This window comes from Coloeus monedula (assembly GCF_965178545.1).
Source record: "Coloeus monedula genome assembly, chromosome: 34".
NCBI classification, from domain to species: Eukaryota; Metazoa; Chordata; class Aves; order Passeriformes; family Corvidae; genus Coloeus; species Coloeus monedula.
The window spans coordinates 257954-275920 of record NC_138814.1 but is presented as its reverse complement, the minus strand read 5'-3'; the positions used below and the strand labels follow the sequence as shown (position 1 = coordinate 275920).

General features: G+C 45.8%; 1 protein-coding gene across 4 annotated transcripts in view; it reads left to right on the top strand.

Annotated features, from left to right (window-relative positions):
- Nucleotides 1-17737, top strand: part of PRMT1 (protein arginine methyltransferase 1) — a gene marked incomplete at its 5' end in the record, with an annotated part of 33030 nt that extends 15293 nt beyond the window's left edge. For all 4 annotated transcript variants that reach the window (XM_082299819.1, XM_082299818.1, XM_082299817.1 and 1 more), the window contains 4 exons: nucleotides 175-290; nucleotides 7238-7388; nucleotides 15566-15687; nucleotides 17598-17737. In XM_082299819.1, coding sequence (XP_082155945.1) covers nucleotides 175-290; nucleotides 7238-7388; nucleotides 15566-15687; nucleotides 17598-17681 — 473 coding nt within the window. In that variant the 3' untranslated portion in view covers nucleotides 17682-17737. The remainder of the gene's footprint in view (nucleotides 1-174; nucleotides 291-7237; nucleotides 7389-15565; nucleotides 15688-17597) is intronic.
- Between the last annotated feature and the right edge of the window lie 230 nt (nucleotides 17738-17967).

The window sequence follows — 17967 nt, the reverse complement described above, 5'->3', positions numbered from 1 at the left end:
TCCAAAGTCGGGATGAAAACCTCAGAGAAGGAAACCCAAGCGGGGGAGGAAAAAAAATGGGATTTTTTTGGGGGGGGGGGTGCGGAGCCCCCGGATTTTTTTGGGAAAGATCCCGAATTTCCTGGGGGGGAGGGGAGGGGCGTTTTTCCTGGAATTCCCGACGCTTCCCTGCAGGGTGGGAGAACGTCTACGGCTTCGACATGTCCTGCATCAAGGACGTGGCCATCAAGGAGCCCCTGGTGGACGTGGTGGACCCCAAGCAGCTGGTGACCAACGCCTGCCTCATCAAGGTGCCCGGAGGGAGCCGGGGAATCCTGGGAATTCTGGGAATGGAGCCTGGGAATCCTGGGAATGGAGCCGGGAATCCTGGGAATCTTGGGAATCCTGGGAATGGATCCTGGGAATCCTGGGAATGGAGCCTGGGAATCCTGGGAATCTTGGGAATGGAGCCGGGGAGTCCTGGGAATGGATTCTGGGAATGGATCCTGGGAATGGAGCCTGGGAGTCCTGGGAATCTTGGGAATCCTGGGAAGGGAGCCAGGGAGTCCTGGGAATGGAGCCTGGGAATCCTGGGAATCCTGGGAATGGATCCTGGGAATGGAGCCTGGGAATCCTGGGAATGGAGCCGGGAATCCTGGGAATCTTGGGAATGGAGCCTGGGAATCCTGGGAAGGGAGCCGGGAATGGATCCTGGGAATCCTGGGAATCCTGGGAATGGAGCCGAGAATCCTGGGAAGGGATCCTGGGAATCCTGGGAATGGAGCCTGGGAATCCTGGGAATGGAGCCTGGGAATCCTGGGAATGGAGCCTGGGAATGGAGCCGGGGAATCCTGGGAATGGAGCCGGGAATCCTGGGAATGGAGCCCGGGAGTCCTGGGAATCCTGGGAATGGAGCCTGGGAATCCTGGGAATCTTGGGAATGGAGCCTGGGAATCCTGGGAAGGGATCCTGGGAATCTTGGGAATGGAGCCTGGGAATCCTGGGAATCTTGGGAAGGGATCCTGGGAATCCTGGGAATGGAGCCTGGGAATCCTGGGAAGGGAGCTGGGAATGGATCCTGGGAATCCTGGGAATCTTGGGAAGGGATCCTGGGAATCCTGGGAATGGAGCCTGGGAATCCTGGGAATGGAGCCGGGAATGGAGCCGGGAATCCTGGGAATCTTGGGAATCCTGGGAAGGGAGCCCGGGAATGGAGCCTGGGAATCCTGGGAATGGAGCCCGGGAGTCCTGGGAATCCTGGGAAGGGAGCCGGGAATCTTGGGAATCCTGGGAATGGAGCCTGGGAATCCTGGGAATGGATCCTGGGAATCCTGGGAATGGAGCCGGGGAGTCCTGGGAATGGAGCCTGGGAATGGAGCCGGGAATCCTGGGAATCTTGGGAATCCTGGGAAGGGAGCCCGGGAATGGAGCCTGGGAATCCTGGGAATGGAGCCTGGGAATGGAGCCTGGGAATCCTGGGAATGGATCCTGGGAATCCTGGGAATCTTGGGAATCCTGGGAATGGAGCCTGGGAATGGAGCCTGGGAGTCCTGGGAATGGAGCCTGGGAGTCCTGGGAATCCTGGGAATCCTGGGAAGGGAGCCTGGGAATGGATCCTGGGAATGGAGCCCGGGAGTCCTGGGAATCCTGGGAAGGGAGCCGGGAATCTTGGGAATCCTGGGAATGGAGCCTGGGAATCCTGGGAATGGATCCTGGGAATCCTGGGAATGGAGCCGGGAATGGATCCTGGGAATCTTGGGAATGGAGCCGGGGAGTCCTGGGAATGGAGCCGGGGAATCCTGGGAATGGAGCCGGGAATGGAGCCTGGGAATCCTGGGAATCTTGGGAATGGAGCCGGGAATGGAGCCTGGGAATCCTGGGAATGGAGCCGGGAATCCTGGGAATGGAGCCTGGGAATCTTGGGAATCCTGGGAATGGAGCCGGGAATCCTGGGAAGGGATCCTGGGAATGGATCCTGGGAATGGAGCCGGGAATCCTGGGAGTGGAGCCCGGGAATCCTGGGAGTGGAGCCGGGAATGGATCCTGGGAATCCTGGGAATGGAGCCCGGGAATGGAGCCTGGGAATCCTGGGAATCCTGGGAATGGAGCCTGGGAATGGAGCCCGGGAATCCTGGGAATGGAGCCCGGGAATCCTGGGAATGGACCCTGGGAATCCTGGGAATCTTGGGAATCCTGGGAAGGGAGCCAGGAATCCTGGGAAGGGATCCTGGGAATGGATTCTGGGAATGGAGCCTGGGAATGGATCCTGGGAATGGAGCCCGGGAATGGAGCCTGGGAATCCTGGGAATGGAGCCCAGGAATCCTGGGAATCTTGGGAATCCTGGGAACGGAGCCAGGAATCCTGGGAATCCTGGGAAGGGATCCTGGGAATCCTGGGAATCCTGGGAATGGAGCCCGGGAATCTTGGGAAGGGATTCTGGGAATGGATCCTGGGAATGGATCCAGGAATGGATCCGGGAATGGATCCTGGGAATGGATCCGGGAATGGTGGGAAGGGATCCAGGAATGGATCCTGGGAATGGATCTGGGAGTGGATCCAGGAATGGATCCTGGGAATGGAATCCTGGGAAGGGATCCAGGAATGGAGCCTGGGAATCCTGGGAATCTTGGGAATGGAGCCTGGGAATCCTGGGAAGGGAGCCTGGGAATCCTGGGAATGGAGCCGGGAATCCTGGGAATCCTGGGAAGGGATCCTGGGAATGGAGCCTGGGAATCCTGGGAATCCTGGGAATGGAGCCGGGAATCTTGGGAATCCTGGGAATCTTGGGAATCCTGGGAATGGATCCTGGGAATGGAGCCTGGAATGGATCCTGGGAATCCTGGGAATGGATCCTGGGAATGGAGCTGGGAATGGATCCGGGAATGGTGGGAAGGGATCCAGGAATGGATCCGGGAAGGGATCCTGGGAAGGAATCCTGGAAATGGATCCGGGAATGGTTCCTGGGAATGGATCCCAGAATGGATCCGGGAAGGGATCCCGGGAATGGATCCGGGAAGGGATCCCGGGAATGGATCCCAGAATGGATCCTGGGAGTGGATCCTGGGAATGGATCCCGGGAATGGATCCGGGAATGGATCCCGGGAATGGATCCAGGAGTGGATCCCGGGAATGCCGGGGCTGGGGGGGCTCCTCTGGGCTGGCTCCGACCTTTTCTCCCCGGTTTTGGGGTGGTTTGGGGGCGGTTGTGGCCAATTTTCCCTTTTTTCCCCCTTTTTTTCCCATTTTTGGGACATTTGTGACCAATTTTTCCTTTTTTTTCCTCGTTTTTTCCCATTTTTGGAACATTTCTGACCCATTTTCCCCAGATTTGGGCTATTCCTGACCCGTTTTTTCCCGTTTCTGCCATTTTTCTCCCCAGAAAGTCGCCACCTCCACACTGCAGGGGGAGGAGCCGGGCTCGGGGTGGATTTTGGGTTGATTTCCCCTCATTTTGGGCTATTCCTGACCCCTTTTTCCCCATTTTTTCACCATTTTTCACCCTTTTTTCCCCTTTTTTCCCATTTTTCACTATTCCTGACCCGTTTTTTCCCGTTTCTGCCCTTTTTCGCCCCAGAAAGTCGACACCTCCACGCTGCAGGGGGAGGAGCCGGGCTCGGGGTGGATTTTGGGTTGATTTCCCCTCTTTTTGGGCTATTCCTGACCTGTTTTTCTCCCTTTTTTCACCATTTTTTCCCCGTTTTTTCCCCGGTTTTTGCCCTTTTTCCCTATTTTCCCCATTTTTCGCTATTCCTGACCCGTTTTTTCCCAATTCTTCCATTTTTCCCCCCAGAAAGTCGCCACCTCCACGCTGCAGGGGGAGGAGCTGGGCTCAGGGTGGATTTTGGGTTGATTTTAGGTCAATTTGGGGTTGGTTTCCCCTCTTTTTGGGCTATTCCTGACCCGTTTTTCGCCTTTTTTTCACCATTTTTCCCCCATTTTTTGCCCATTTCTCACCGTTTTTTCCCATTTCTGCCCTTTTTCACCCCAGAAAGTCGCCACCTCCACACTGCAGGGGGAGGAGCCGGGCTCGGGGTGGATTTTGGGTTGATTTCCCCTCTTTTTGGGCTATTCCTGACCCCTTTTTCCCCATTTTTTCACCATTTTTCACCCTTTTTTCCCCTTTTTTCCCATTTTTCACTATTCCTGACCCATTTTTTCCCAATTCTTCCATTTTTCGCCCCAGAAAGTCGCCACCTCCACACTGCAGGGGGAGGAGCCGGGCTCGGGGTGGATTTTGGGTTGATTTTAGGTCAATTTGGGGCTGGTTTCCCCTCATTTTGGGCTATTCCTGACCCCTTTTTCCCCATTTTTTCACCATTTTTCACCCTTTTTTCCCCTTTTTTCCCATTTTTCACTATTCCTGACCCATTTTTTCCCATTTCTGCCGTTTTTCACCCCAGAAAGTCGCCACCTCCACGCTGCAGGGGGAGGAGCTGGGCTCGGGGTGGATTTTGGGTTGATTTTAGGTCAATTTGGGGCTGGTTTCCCCTCATTTTGGGCTATTCCTGACCCCTTTTTCCCCATTTTTTCACCATTTTTCACCCTTTTTTCCCCTTTTTTCCCATTTTTCACTATTCCTGACCCGTTTTTTCCCATTTCTGCCCTTTTTCGCCCCAGAAAGTCGCCACCTCCACGCTGCAGGGGGAGGAGCCGGGCTCGGGGTGGATTTTGGGTTGATTTTAGGTCGATTTGGGGCTGGTTTCCCCTCATTTTGGGCTATTCCTGACCCGTTTTTCGCCGTTTTTTCACCGGTTTTCCCCGTTTTTTGCCCATTTCTCACCGTTTTTTCCCATTTCTGCCCTTTTTCACCCCAGAAAATCGCCACCTCCACGCTGCAGGGGGAGGAGCCACGCTTGGGGTGGATTTTGGGTTGATTTCCCCTCTTTTTGGGCTATTCCTGACCCCTTTTTCCCCATTTTTTCACCTTTTTTCACCCATTTTTCACCCTTTTTTCCCATTTTTCACTATTCCTGACCCATTTTTTCCCATTTCTGCCGTTTTTCACCCCAGAAAGTCGCCACCTCCACGCTGCAGGGGGAGGAGCCGGGCTCGGGGTGGATTTTGGGTTGATTTTAGGTCGATTTGGGGCTGGTTTCCCCTCTTTTTGGGCTATTCCTGACCCGTTTTTCGCCTTTTTTTCACCATTTTTTCCCCGTTTTTTGCCCATTTCTCACCGTTTTTTCCCATTTCTGCCCTTTTTCACCCCAGAAAGTCGCCACCTCCACGCTGCAGGGGGAGGAGCCGGGCTCGGGGTGGATTTTGGGTTGATTTCCCCTCTTTTTGGGCTATTCCTGACCCCTTTTTCCCCATTTTTTCACCATTTTTCACCCTTTTTTCCCATTTTTCACTATTCCTTACCCGTTTTTTCCCATTTCTGCCGTTTTTCGCCCCAGAAAGTCACCACCTCCACGCTGCAGGGGGAGGAGCCGGCCTCGGGGTGGATTTTGGGTTGATTTTAGGTCAATTTGGGGCTGGTTTCCCCTCATTTTGGGCTATTCCTGACCCGTTTTTCGCCGTTTTTTCACCGTTTTTCCCCGTTTTTTGCCCATTTCTCACCGTTTTTTCCCATTTCTGCCCTTTTTCACCCCAGAAAGTCGCCACCTCCACGCTGCAGGGGGAGGAGCCGGGCTCGGGGTGGATTTTGGGTTGATTTCCCCTCTTTTTGGGCTATTCCTGACCCCTTTTTCCCCATTTTTTCACCATTTTTCACCCTTTTTTCCCATTTTTCACTATTCCTGACCCATTTTTTCCCATTTCTGCCGTTTTTCACCCCAGAAAGTCGCCACCTCCACGCTGCAGGGGGAGGAGCCGGGCTCGGGGTGGATTTTGGGTTGATTTTAGGTCGATTTGGGGCTGGTTTCCCCTCATTTTGGGCTATTCCTGACCCGTTTTTTCCCCGTTTTTCCCCGTTTTTCCCCGTTTTTTCACCGGTTTTCCCCGTTTTTTGTCCATTTCTCACCGTTTTTTCCCATTTCTGCCCTTTTTCGCCCCAGAAAGTCGCCACGTCCACGCTGCAGGGGGAGGAGCCGGGCTCGGGGTGGATTTTGGGTTGATTTTAGGTCAATTTGGGGCTGGCTTCCCCTCATTTTGGGCTATTCCTGACCCGTTTTTTCCCCGTTTTTCGCCGTTTTTTCCCCGTTTTTCGCCGTTTTTTCACCGTTTTTCCCCGTTTTTTGCCCATTTCTCACCGTTTTTTCCCATTTCTGCCCTTTTTCACCCCAGAAAGTCGCCACCTCCACGCTGCAGGGGGAGGAGCCACGCTTGGGGTGGATTTTGGGTTGATTTCCCCTCTTTTTGGGCTATTCCTGACCCCTTTTTCCCCATTTTTTCACCTTTTTTCACCCATTTTTCACCCTTTTTTCCCATTTTTCACTATTCCTGACCCATTTTTTCCCATTTCTGCCGTTTTTCACCCCAGAAAGTCGCCACCTCCACGCTGCAGGGGGAGGAGCTGGGCTCGGGGTGGATTTTGGGTTGATTTTAGGTCAATTTGGGGCTGGTTTCCCCTCATTTTAGGCTATTCCTGACCCGTTTTTCGCCGTTTTTTCACCGTTTTTCCCCGTTTTTTGCCCATTTCTCACCGTTTTTTCCCATTTCTGCCCTTTTTCACCCCAGAAAGTCGCCACCTCCACGCTGCAGGGGGAGGAGCCACGCTTGGGGTGGATTTTGGGTTGATTTCCCCTCTTTTTGGGCTATTCCTGACCCCTTTTTCCCCATTTTTTCACCTTTTTTCACCCATTTTTCACCCTTTTTTCCCATTTTTCACTATTCCTGACCCGTTTTTTCCCATTTCTGCCGTTTTTCACCCCAGAAAGCCGCCACCTCCACGCTGCAGGGGGAGGAGCTGGGCTCGGGGTGGATTTTGGGTTGATTTTAGGTCGATTTGGGGCTGGTTTCCCCTCATTTTGGGCTATTCCTGACCCCTTTTTCCCCATTTTTTCACCATTTTTCACCCTTTTTTCCCCTTTTTTCCCATTTTTCACTATTCCTGACCCGTTTTTTCCCATTTCTGCCGTTTTTCACCCCAGAAAGCCGCCACCTCCACGCTGCAGGGGGAGGAGCCGGGCTCGGGGTGGATTTTGGGTTGATTTTAGGTCAATTTGGGGCTGGTTTCCCCTCATTTTGGGCTATTCCTGACCCGTTTTTTCCCCGTTTTTCGCCGTTTTTTCACCGTTTTTCCCCGTTTTTTCACCGTTTTTCCCCGTTTTTTGCCCATTTCTCACCGTTTTTTCCCGTTTCTGCCCTTTTTCACCCCAGGAAGTCGACATCTACACGGTGAAGGTGGAGGAGCTGACGTTCACGGCGCCCTTCTGCCTGCAGGTGAAGCGCAACGATTACGTGCACGCCCTGGTCGCCTACTTCAACATCGAGTTCACGCGCTGCCACAAGCGCACCGGCTTCTCCACCAGTAATTTGGGGCAAAATCCGGCGATTTCGGGCAATTCCGGGCGGTTCCAGTGGTTTGGGGGATTTTTTTGGGCTTTTTTTGGGATTTTTTTAGGATTTTTTGGGGATTTTCTCGGCCGTTTCGGGTGGGGTTTGAAATCCTACTTCAGCATCGAGTTTCCGTGCCCCGGCTGCTCTGCCAGGAATTTGGGGTCAATTCCCAGGATTTTGGGCAATTTTGGGAATTTTTGGGAATTTTTCTGGGATTTTTGGGGGATTTTTGAGGATTTTTCTGGGATTTTTGGGGATTTTTTGGGGATTTTCTCGGCTGTTTCGGGTGGGGTTTGAGATCCTACTTTGGCATCGAGTTCCCACGCCCCGGCTGCTCTGCCAGGAATTTGGGGCCAATTCCCAGGATTTTGGGCAATTTTGGGAATTTTTGGGAATTTTTCTGGGATTTTTGGGGGATTTTTGAGGATTTTTCTGGGATTTTTGGGGATTTTCTCGGCCGTTTCGGGTGGGGTTTGAGATCCTACTTCGGCATCGAGTTTCCGCGCCCCGGCTGCTCTGCCAGGAATTTGGGGTCAATTCCCAGGATTTTGGGCAATTTTGGGAATTTTTGGGGATTTTTCTGGGATTTTGGGGGGATTTTTGAGGATTTTTCTGGGATTTTTGGGGATTTTTTGGGGATTTTCTCGGCCGTTTCGGGTGGGGTTTGAGATCCTACTTTGGCATCGAGTTTCCGTGCCCCGGCTGCTCCGCCAGGAATTTGGGGCCAATTCCCAGGATTTTGGGCAATTTTGGGAATTTTTGGGGATTTTTCTGGGATTTTTGGGGGATTTTTGAGGATTTTTCTGGGATTTTTGGGGATTTTTTGGGGATTTTCTCGGCTGTTTCGGGTGGGGTTTGAGATCCTGCTTCGGCATCAAGTTTCCGTGCCCCGGCTGCTCTGCCAGGAATTTGGGGCCAATTCCCAGGATTTTGGGCAATTTCGGGAATTTTTGGGAATTTTTCTGAGATTTTTTGGGGATTTTTCTGGGATTTTTGGGGATTTTTGAGGATTTTTTGGGGATTTTTGGGGGATTTTTGAGGATTTTTCTGGGATTTTTGGGGATTTTTTGGGGATTTTCTCGGCGGTTTCGGGTGGGGTTTGAGATCCTACTTTGGCATCGAGTTTCCGTGCCCCGGCTGCTCTGCCAGGAATTTGGGGCCAATTCCCAGGATTTTGGGCAATTTCGGGAATTTTTGGGGATTTTTCTGGGATTTTGGGGGGATTTTTGAGGATTTTTCTGGGATTTTTTGGGGATTTTTTGGGGATTTTCTCGGCTGTTTCGGGTGGGGTTTGAAATCCTACTTCAGCATCGAGTTCCTGCGCCCCGGCTGCTCTGCCAGGAATTTGGGGCCAATTCCCAGGATTTTGGGCAATTTTGGGAATTTTTTGGAATTTTTCTGGGATTTTTGGGGGATTTTTGAGGATTTTTCTGGGATTTTTGGGGGATTTTTGAGGATTTTTCTGGGATTTTTGGGGATTTTTTGGGGATTTTCTCGGCCGTTTCGGGTGGGGTTTGAGATCCTACTTTGGCATCGAGTTCCCGCGCCCCGGCTGCTCTGCCAGGAATTTGGGGCCAATTCCCAGGATTTTGGGCAATTTTGGGAATTTTTTGGAATTTTTCTGGGATTTTTGGGGGATTTTTGAGGATTTTTCTGGGATTTTTGGGGGATTTTTGAGGATTTTTCTGGGATTTTTGGGGATTTTTTGGGGATTTTCTCGGCCGTTTCGGGTGGGGTTTGAGATCCTACTTTGGCATCGAGTTCCCGCGCCCCGGCTGCTCTGCCAGGAATTTGGGGCCAATTCCCAGGATTTTGGGCAATTTCGGGAATTTTTGGGGATTTTTGGGGGATTTTTGGGGGATTTTTGAGGATTTTTTTGGGATTTTTTTAGGATTTTTTGGGGATTTTCTCGGCCGTTTCGGGTGGGGTTTGAGATCCTACTTCGGCATCGAGTTTCCGTGCCCCGGCTGCTCTGCCAGGAATTTGGGGCCAATTCCCAGGATTTTGGGCAATTTTAGGAATTTTTGAGGATTTTTCTGGGATTTTTGGGGGATTTTTGAGGATTTTTCTGGGATTTTTGGGGGATTTTTGAGGATTTTTCTGGGATTTTTGGGGATTTTTTGGGGATTTTCTCGGCTGTTTCGGGTGGGGTTTGAGATCCTACTTTGGCATCGAGTTTCCGCACCCCGGCTGCTCTGCCAGGAATTTGGGGCCAATTCCCAGGATTTTGGGCAATTTTGGGAATTTTTTGGAATTTTTCTGGGATTTTTGGGGGATTTTTGAGGATTTTTCTGGGATTTTTGGGGGATTTTTGAGGATTTTTCTGGGATTTTTGGGGATTTTTTGGGGATTTTCTCGGCGGTTTCGGGTGGGGTTTGAGATCCTACTTTGGCATCGAGTTTCCGCACCCCGGCTGCTCCGCCAGGAATTTGGGGTCAATTCCCAGGATTTTGGGCAATTTTGGGAATTTTTGGGGATTTTTCTGGGATTTTTGGGGGATTTTTGAGGATTTTTCTGGGATTTTTGGGGATTTTTTGGGGATTTTCTCGGCCGTTTCGGGTGGGGTTTGAGATCCTACTTTGGCATCAAGTTCCCACGCCCCGGCTGCTCCGCCAGGAATTTGGGGCCAATTCCCAGGATTTTGGGCAATTTTGGGAATTTTTCTGGGATTTTTGGGGGATTTTTGAGGATTTTTCTGGGATTTTTGGGGATTTTTTGGGGATTTTCTCGGCGGTTTCGGGTGGGGTTTGAGATCCTACTTTGGCATCGAGTTTCTGTGCCCCGGCTGCTCTGCCAGGAATTTGGGGCCAATTCCCAGGATTTTGGGCAATTTCGGGAATTTTTGGGGATTTTTCTGGGATTTTTGGGGGATTTTTGAGGATTTTTCTGGGATTTTTTGGGGATTTTCTCGGCCGTTTCGGGTGGGGTTTGAGATCCTACTTCGGCATCGAGTTTCCGTGCCCCGGCTGCTCCGCCAGGAATTTGGGGCCAATTCCCAGGATTTTGGGCAATTTCGGGAATTTTTGGGAATTTTTCTGGGATTTTTGGGGGATTTTTGAGGATTTTTCTGGGATTTTTGGGGATTTTCTCGGCGGTTTCGGGTGGGGTTTGAGATCCTACTTTGGCATCGAGTTCCCGCGCCCCGGCTGCTCCGCCGGGAATTTGGGGTGAAATCTGAGCATTTTGGGCAATTTTGGGGGTTTCAGGAATTCTGGGGAATTTTTTGGCCGTTTTTTGCTGCGTTTTGGGGCTCTCCGTGGAATTTGGGTGGTTTTAGGGCACATTTGGGGTGGGTTTGGAACAGATTTGGGATGTTCAGGAGGCAGATTTGGGGTGATTTTGGGGATTTTTGAGGTGATTTGGGGGCAGATTTGGGGGGATTTTTGGGGTAATTTTAGGCTGTTTTGACGGGCAGGTTTTGGGTGGTTTTAGCGTGTTTTTGGGGTATTTGGGGTATAGCTGAAAAAAATGGGAGAAAGCAGCCCAAAAGTGGGGAGGAAAAATGGCTGAAAAATGGGGGGAAAATCGGAAAAAAATGGCTAAAAAATAGGGAAAAAATGGGAAAAAAATAGCTAAATAATGGAGAAAAATGGGAAAAATAGCTGGAAAATAGGAAAAAAATGGGGGGGAAAAAGCTAAAGAATGAGGAAAAAATAGCTAAAAAAATAGGAAAAAAATGGGGGGAAAATGGGAAAAAACTGCTGAAAAATTAGGAAAAAATAGAGAAAAATGGAAAAAAAAAGCTAAAAAATAGGAAAAAAAAGGGGAAAAATACCTAAAAATGGAGGGAAAATGGGGAAAAATAGGAAGAAAATGGGGGAAAATTTGCTAAAAAAAGGGGGAAAAATAGGAAGAAAATGGGGGAAAAATGCTAAAAAATGGGGAAAAAATGGGAAAAAATTTGGGAAAAAATGGGAAAAAAATGCTAAAAAATGGGGAAAAATTTGGGAAAAAATGGGGAAAAATTGCTAAAAAATGGGGAAAAAATAGGAAAAAATTCAGGAAAAAATGGGAAAAAATTGCTAAAAAATGGGGAAAAATTGCTAAAAAAATGGGGAAAAAATGGGAAAAAATTCGGGAAAAAATGGGAAAAAATTGCTAAAAAATGGGGGGAAAATGGGGAAAAATTGCTAATAAGTGGGGAAAAAATAGGAAAAAATTCAGGAAAAAATGGGAAAAAATTGCTAAAAAATGGGGAAAAAATAGGAAAAAATTCAGGAAAAAATGGGAAAAAATTGCTAAAAAATGGGAAAAAAATCGGGAAAAATTCGGGGAAAAATGGGGAAAAATTGCTAAAAATGGGGAAAAAATTGCTAAAAAATGGGGAAAAAATAGGAAAAAATTCAGGAAAAAATGGGGAAAAATTTCTAAAAAATGGGGAAAAAATGGGAAAAATTTCAGGAAAAATTGCTAAAAAATGGGGAAAAAATGGGGAAAAATTGCTAAAAATGGGGAAAAAATTGCTAAAAAATGGGGAAAAAATAGGAAAAAATTCGGGAAAAAATGGGAAACATTGCTAAAAAATGGGGGGAAAATGGGGAAAAATTGCTAAAAATGGGGAAAAAGTAGGAAAAAAATGGGAAAAAATGCTAAAAATGGGGAAAAAATAAAAAATTTGGGAAAAAATGGGAAAAAATTGCTAAAAATGGGGAAAAAATGGGAAAAAATTCGGGGAAAAATGGGGAAAAATTGCTAAAAAATGGGGAAAAAATGGGAAAAAATTCGGAAAAAATTGCTAAAAAATGGGGAAAAAATGGGGAAAAATTGCTAAAAAATGGGGAAAAAATAGGAAAAAATTCAGGAAAAAATGGGGAAAAATTGCTAAAAAATGGGGAAAAAATGGGGAAAAATTGCTAAAAATGGGGAAAAAATTGCTAAAAAATGGGGAAAAAATAGGATAAAATTCGGGAAAAAATTCAGGAAAAATTGCTAAAAATGGGGAAAAAATGGGAAAAATTTCAGGAAAAAATGGGGAATAATTGCTAAAAAATGGGGAAAAAATGGGAAAAAATTCGGGAAAAATTGCTAAAAAATGGGGAAAAATGGGGAAAAATTGCTAAAAAAGGGGGAAAATTGCTAAAAAAATTTGGGAAAAAATGGGAAAAAATTGCTAAAAATGGGGAAAAAATAGGAAAAAATTTGGGGAAAAATGGGAAAAAATTGCTAAAAAGTGGGGAAAAAATGGGGAAAAATTTGGGAAAAAATGGGGAAAAATTGCTAAAAAATGGGGTAAAAATGGGAAAAAAATCGGGAAAAAATGGGGAAAAATTGCTAAAAAATAGGAAAAAATTCGGGAAAAAATGGGGAAAAATTGCTAAAAAGTGGGGGAAAAGTAGGAAAAAAATGGGAAAAAATTGCTAAAAAATAGAAAAAAAATGGGGAAAAATTGCAAAAAAATGGGGAAAAAAATGGGGAAAAATGGGGAAAAATTGCTAAAAAATGGGAAAAAATTTGGGAAAAAATGGGGAAAAATTGCTAAAAAATGGGGGAAAATTGCTAAAAAAATTTGGGAAAAAATGGGAAAAAATTGCTAAAAATGGGGAAAAAATAGGAAAAAATTTGGGGAAAAATGGGAAAAAATTGCTAAAAAGTGGGGAAAAAATGGGAAAAAATTTGGGAAAAAATGGGGGAAAATTGCTAAAAAATGGGGTAAAAATGGGAAAAAATCGGGAAAAAATGGGGAAAAATTGCTAAAAAATAGGAAAAAATTTGGGAAAAAATGGGGAAAAATTGCTAAAAAATAGAAAAAAATGGGGAAAATTTGCTAAAAAATGGGGGAAAATTGCTAAAAAATGGGGAAAAAATAGGAAAAAATTCAGGAAAAAATGGGAAAAAATTGCTAAAAATGGGGAAAAAATAAGAAAAAATTTGGGAAAAAATGGGAAAAAATTGCTAAAAAATGGGAAAAAATTCGGGAAAAATTGCTAAAAAATGGGGAAAAAATAGGAAAAAATTTGGGAAAAAATGGGAAAAAATTGCTAAAACATGGGGGAAAATTGCTAAAAAAATTTGGGAAAAAATGGGAAAAAATTGCTAAAAATGGGGAAAAAATGGGAAAAAATTTGGGAAAAAATGGGGAAAAATTGCTAAAAAATGGGGTAAAAATGGGAAAAAAATCGGGAAAAAATGGGGAAAAATTGCTAAAAAATGGGAAAAAATTCGGGAAAAATTGCTAAAAAATGGGGAAAAATGGGGAAAAATTGCTAAAAATGGGGAAAAAATTGCTAAAAAATGGGGAAAAAATAGGAAAAAATTCGGGAAAAAATGGGGAAAAATTGCTAAAAATGGGGAAAAAATTGCTAAAAAATGGGGAAAAAATAGGAAAAAATTCAGGAAAAAATGGGGAATAATTGCTAAAAAATGGGGAAAAAATGGGAAAAAATTCGGGAAAAATTGCTAAAAAATGGGGAAAAATGGGGAAAAATTGCTAAAAAAGGGGGAAAATTGCTAAAAAAATTTGGGAAAAAATGGGAAAAAATTGCTAAAAATGGGGAAAAAATAGGAAAAAATTTGGGGAAAAATGGGAAAAAATTGCTAAAAAGTGGGGAAAAAATGGGGAAAAATTTGGGAAAAAATGGGGAAAAATTGCTAAAAAATGGGGTAAAAATGGGAAAAAAATCGGGAAAAAATGGGGAAAAATTGCTAAAAAATAGGAAAAAATTCGGGAAAAAATGGGGAAAAATTGCTAAAAAGTGGGGGAAAAGTAGGAAAAAAATGGGAAAAAATTGCTAAAAAATAGAAAAAAAATGGGGAAAAATTGCAAAAAAATGGGGAAAAAAATGGGGAAAAATGGGGAAAAATTGCTAAAAAATGGGAAAAAATTTGGGAAAAAATGGGGAAAAATTGCTAAAAAATGGGGGAAAATTGCTAAAAAAATTTGGGAAAAAATGGGAAAAAATTGCTAAAAATGGGGAAAAAATAGGAAAAAATTTGGGGAAAAATGGGAAAAAATTGCTAAAAAGTGGGGAAAAAATGGGAAAAAATTTGGGAAAAAATGGGGGAAAATTGCTAAAAAATGGGGTAAAAATGGGAAAAAATCGGGAAAAAATGGGGAAAAATTGCTAAAAAATAGGAAAAAATTCGGGAAAAAATGGGGAAAAATTGCTAAAAAGTGGGGGAAAAGTAGGAAAAAAATGGGAAAAAATTGCTAAAAAATAGAAAAAAAATGGGGAAAAATTGCTAAAAAATGGGGAAAAATTGCTAAAAAATGGGGAAAAAATAGGAAAAAATTCGGGAAAAAATGGGGAAAAATTGCTAAAAAATGGGGGGAAAATGGGGAAAAATTGCTAAAAATGGGGAAAAAGTAGGAAAAAAATGGGAAAAATTGCTAAAAAATGGGGAAAAAATCGGGAAAAAATGGGAAAAAATTGCTAAAAATGGGGGGAAAATGGGGAAAAATTGCTAATAAGTGGGGAAAAAATAAGAAAAAATTCGGGAAAAAATTGCTAAAAATGGGGAAAAAATGGGAAAAAATTTGGGGAAAAATGGGAAAAAATTGCTAAAAAATGGGGAAAAATTGCTAAAAAAATTTGGGAAAAAATGGGAAAAAATTGCTAAAAAATGGGGAAAAAGTAGGAAAAAATTTGGGGAAAAGTGGGGAAAAATTGCTAAAAAATGGGGAAAAAATTGCTAAAAAGTAGGGGAAAAGTAGGAAAAAAAATGGGAAAAAATTGCTAAAAAATAGAAAAAAAATGGGGAAAAATTGCTAAAAAATGGGGGGAAAATGGGGAAAAATTGCTAATAAGTGGGGAAAAAATAGGAAAAAATTCAGGAAAAAATTGGAAAAAATTGCTAAAAAATAGAAAAAAAATGGGAAAAATTGCTAAAAAATGGGGAAAAATTGCTAAAAAATGGGAAAAAAATCGGGAAAAATTCGGGGAAAAATGGGGAAAAATTGCTAAAAAATGGGGAAAAAATGGGAAAAAATTCGGGAAAAAATGGGGAAAAATTTCTAAAAAATGGGGAAAAAATGGGAAAAATTTCAGGAAAAATTGCTAAAAAATGGGGAAAAAATGGGGAAAAATGGGGAAAAATTGCTAAAAAATGGGAAAAAAATTCAGGAAAAAATGGGGAAAAATTGCTAAAAAATGGGAAAACTTGGGGCAGAAGGCGAGGCTGCCAGGTGGGTCAGTCAGGGTGTTGTGGCAGGCCCCGAGTCGCCGTACACGCACTGGAAGCAGACCGTGTTCTACATGGAGGAGTACCTGACGGTGAAGAGCGGCGAGGAGATCTTCGGCACCATCACCATGAAACCCAACGCCAAAAACAACGTGAGCAGCCCCAAAATCGGGGCTTTGCCACCCAAACCGGGCACCCCGGGCTGCTGGGCACCGGGGGGAGGGTGCTGGAGGGGGATTTGGGGCCCTTTCAGCTTAAAATCGAGGCTCAAAAATGATGGGAGAGACCCGAAATCGGGGTTTGAGAACCAAAATCGGGGGGTTGAGACCCAAAACTGTGGATTTGAGACCTAAAATTGGGGTTTGAGACCCAGTATTGGGGGTTGAGACCCAAAAGTGGGGAATTGAGACCCAAAAGTGGGGATTTGAGACCCAAAATCGGGGGTTTGAGACCCAAAATTGGGGGTTGAGACCCAAATCGGGGATTTGAGACCCAAAATCAGGAGTTTGAGACCCAAAATTGGGGATTTGAGACCCAAAATTGGGGGTTTGAGAACCAAAATCGGGGGGTTGAGACCCAAAACTGTGGATTTGAGACTCAAAATCAAGGTTTGAGACCCAAAATTGGGGGTTTGAGACCCAAAATTGGGGGTTTGAGAACCAAAATTGGGGTTTGAGACCCAAAATTGGGGGTTTGAGACCCAAAATTGGGGGCTTGAGACCCAAAATTGGGGGTTTGAGACCCAAAACTGGGGATTTGAGACCCAAAATTGGGGGTTTGAGACCAAAATCAGGAGTTTGAGACCCAAAATCTGAAGGTTGAGACCCAAAATTGGGGATTTGAGACCCAAAATTGCTGGTTTGAGAACGAAAAGTGGGGATTTGAGACCCAAAATCGGGAGTTTGAGACCCAAAATTGGGGGTTTGAGACACAAAACTGGGGATTTGAGACCCAAAATCGGGGGTTTGAGACCCAAAATCGGGGTTTGACACCCAAGATTGGGAATTTGAGACCCAAAATTGGGGGTTTGAGACCCAAAATCGGGGTTTGAGACTCAAAATCAGGGTTTGAGACCCAAAATTGGGGTTTGAGACCCAAAATCGGGGTTTGAGACCCAAAATCAGGGGTTTGAGACCTGAAATTGGGGTTTTGAGACCCAAAATCGGGGTTTGAGACCCAAAATTGGGGGTTTGAGACCCAAAATTGGGGGTTTGAGAACCAAAATTGGGGTTTGAGACCCAAAATTGGGGGTTTGAGACCCAAAATCAGGGGTTTGAGACCCAAAATCGGGGGTTTGAGACCCAAAATTGGGGGCTTGAGACCCAAAATCGGGGTTTGAGACCCAAAATCGGGAGTTTGAGACCCAAAATCGGGGGTTTGAGACCCAAAATTGGGGTTTGAGATTCAAAACTGGGGGTTTGAAATTCAAAATTGGAGCTTGAGACACAAAATTGGGGGGTTGAGACCCAAAATCGGGGGTTTGAGACCCAAAATCAGGAGTTTGAGACCCAAAATCTGAAGTTTGAGACTCAAAATCTGGGGTTGAGACCCAAAATTGAGGTTTGAGACCCAAAATTGGGGTTTGAGATCCAAAACTGGGGTTTGAGACCCAAAATTGGGGTTTTGAGACCCAAAATCGGGGCTTGGGGGACACCTTGGGGACCATTTGGGGACATTTGGGGTTGGTTTGGGGAAGTTTCAGGGAGATTTGGGGACATTTTAGGGAATTTGGGGTCAATTTGGGCATTTTGGGGACATTTTGAAGGAATTTCGGGGGAAATTCGGTGATTTTGGGGCAGGATTTTCAGTTTGGGGAGATTTTGGGGGGGTTCTCCCTGGGATTTGGGGGATTTTGGGGTAGATTTGAGGGATTTGGGGGTTCGGGTTTAAATTCCAACATTTTGAGGACGTTCCGAGGGAATTTCGGGGTAAATTGGGAGGATTTTGGGGGAGGATTTCCAATGTTGGGGATCCCTGGGTGGGTTCCCGAATCCCTGAGGGGTTTCTGGGGTTTTTTGGCAATTTCTGCCTGCCCCAAAATGCCGCTTTTTCCCCCTAAAAGCGCGACCTGGACTTCACCATCGACCTGGACTTCAAGGGGCAGCTCTGCGAACTCTCCTGCTCCACCGACTACCGCATGCGTTAGGGGGCCCCAAAATCCCCCCAAAACACCCCAAAAAACCCCCAAAAACCGCCCCAAAACCCCCCCCCGAAATCCGCCCCAAAATCCCCCCGAGAAACCCCCAAAAAAACCCCAAAAAACCCCGGAATTGGGGGCGCTGCAGTTCCCGATTTTCGCCACCCGGGGGCACCAAAAACCCCCCAAATCCCCCAAATTTTGGGGTTTTTTCCCCACCTTTTTTGGGAGTGGGGGAGGGGCGGCAACCCCAATTTGTGCCCTGACCCCACCCAAATATTTTGGGGCTTTTTCC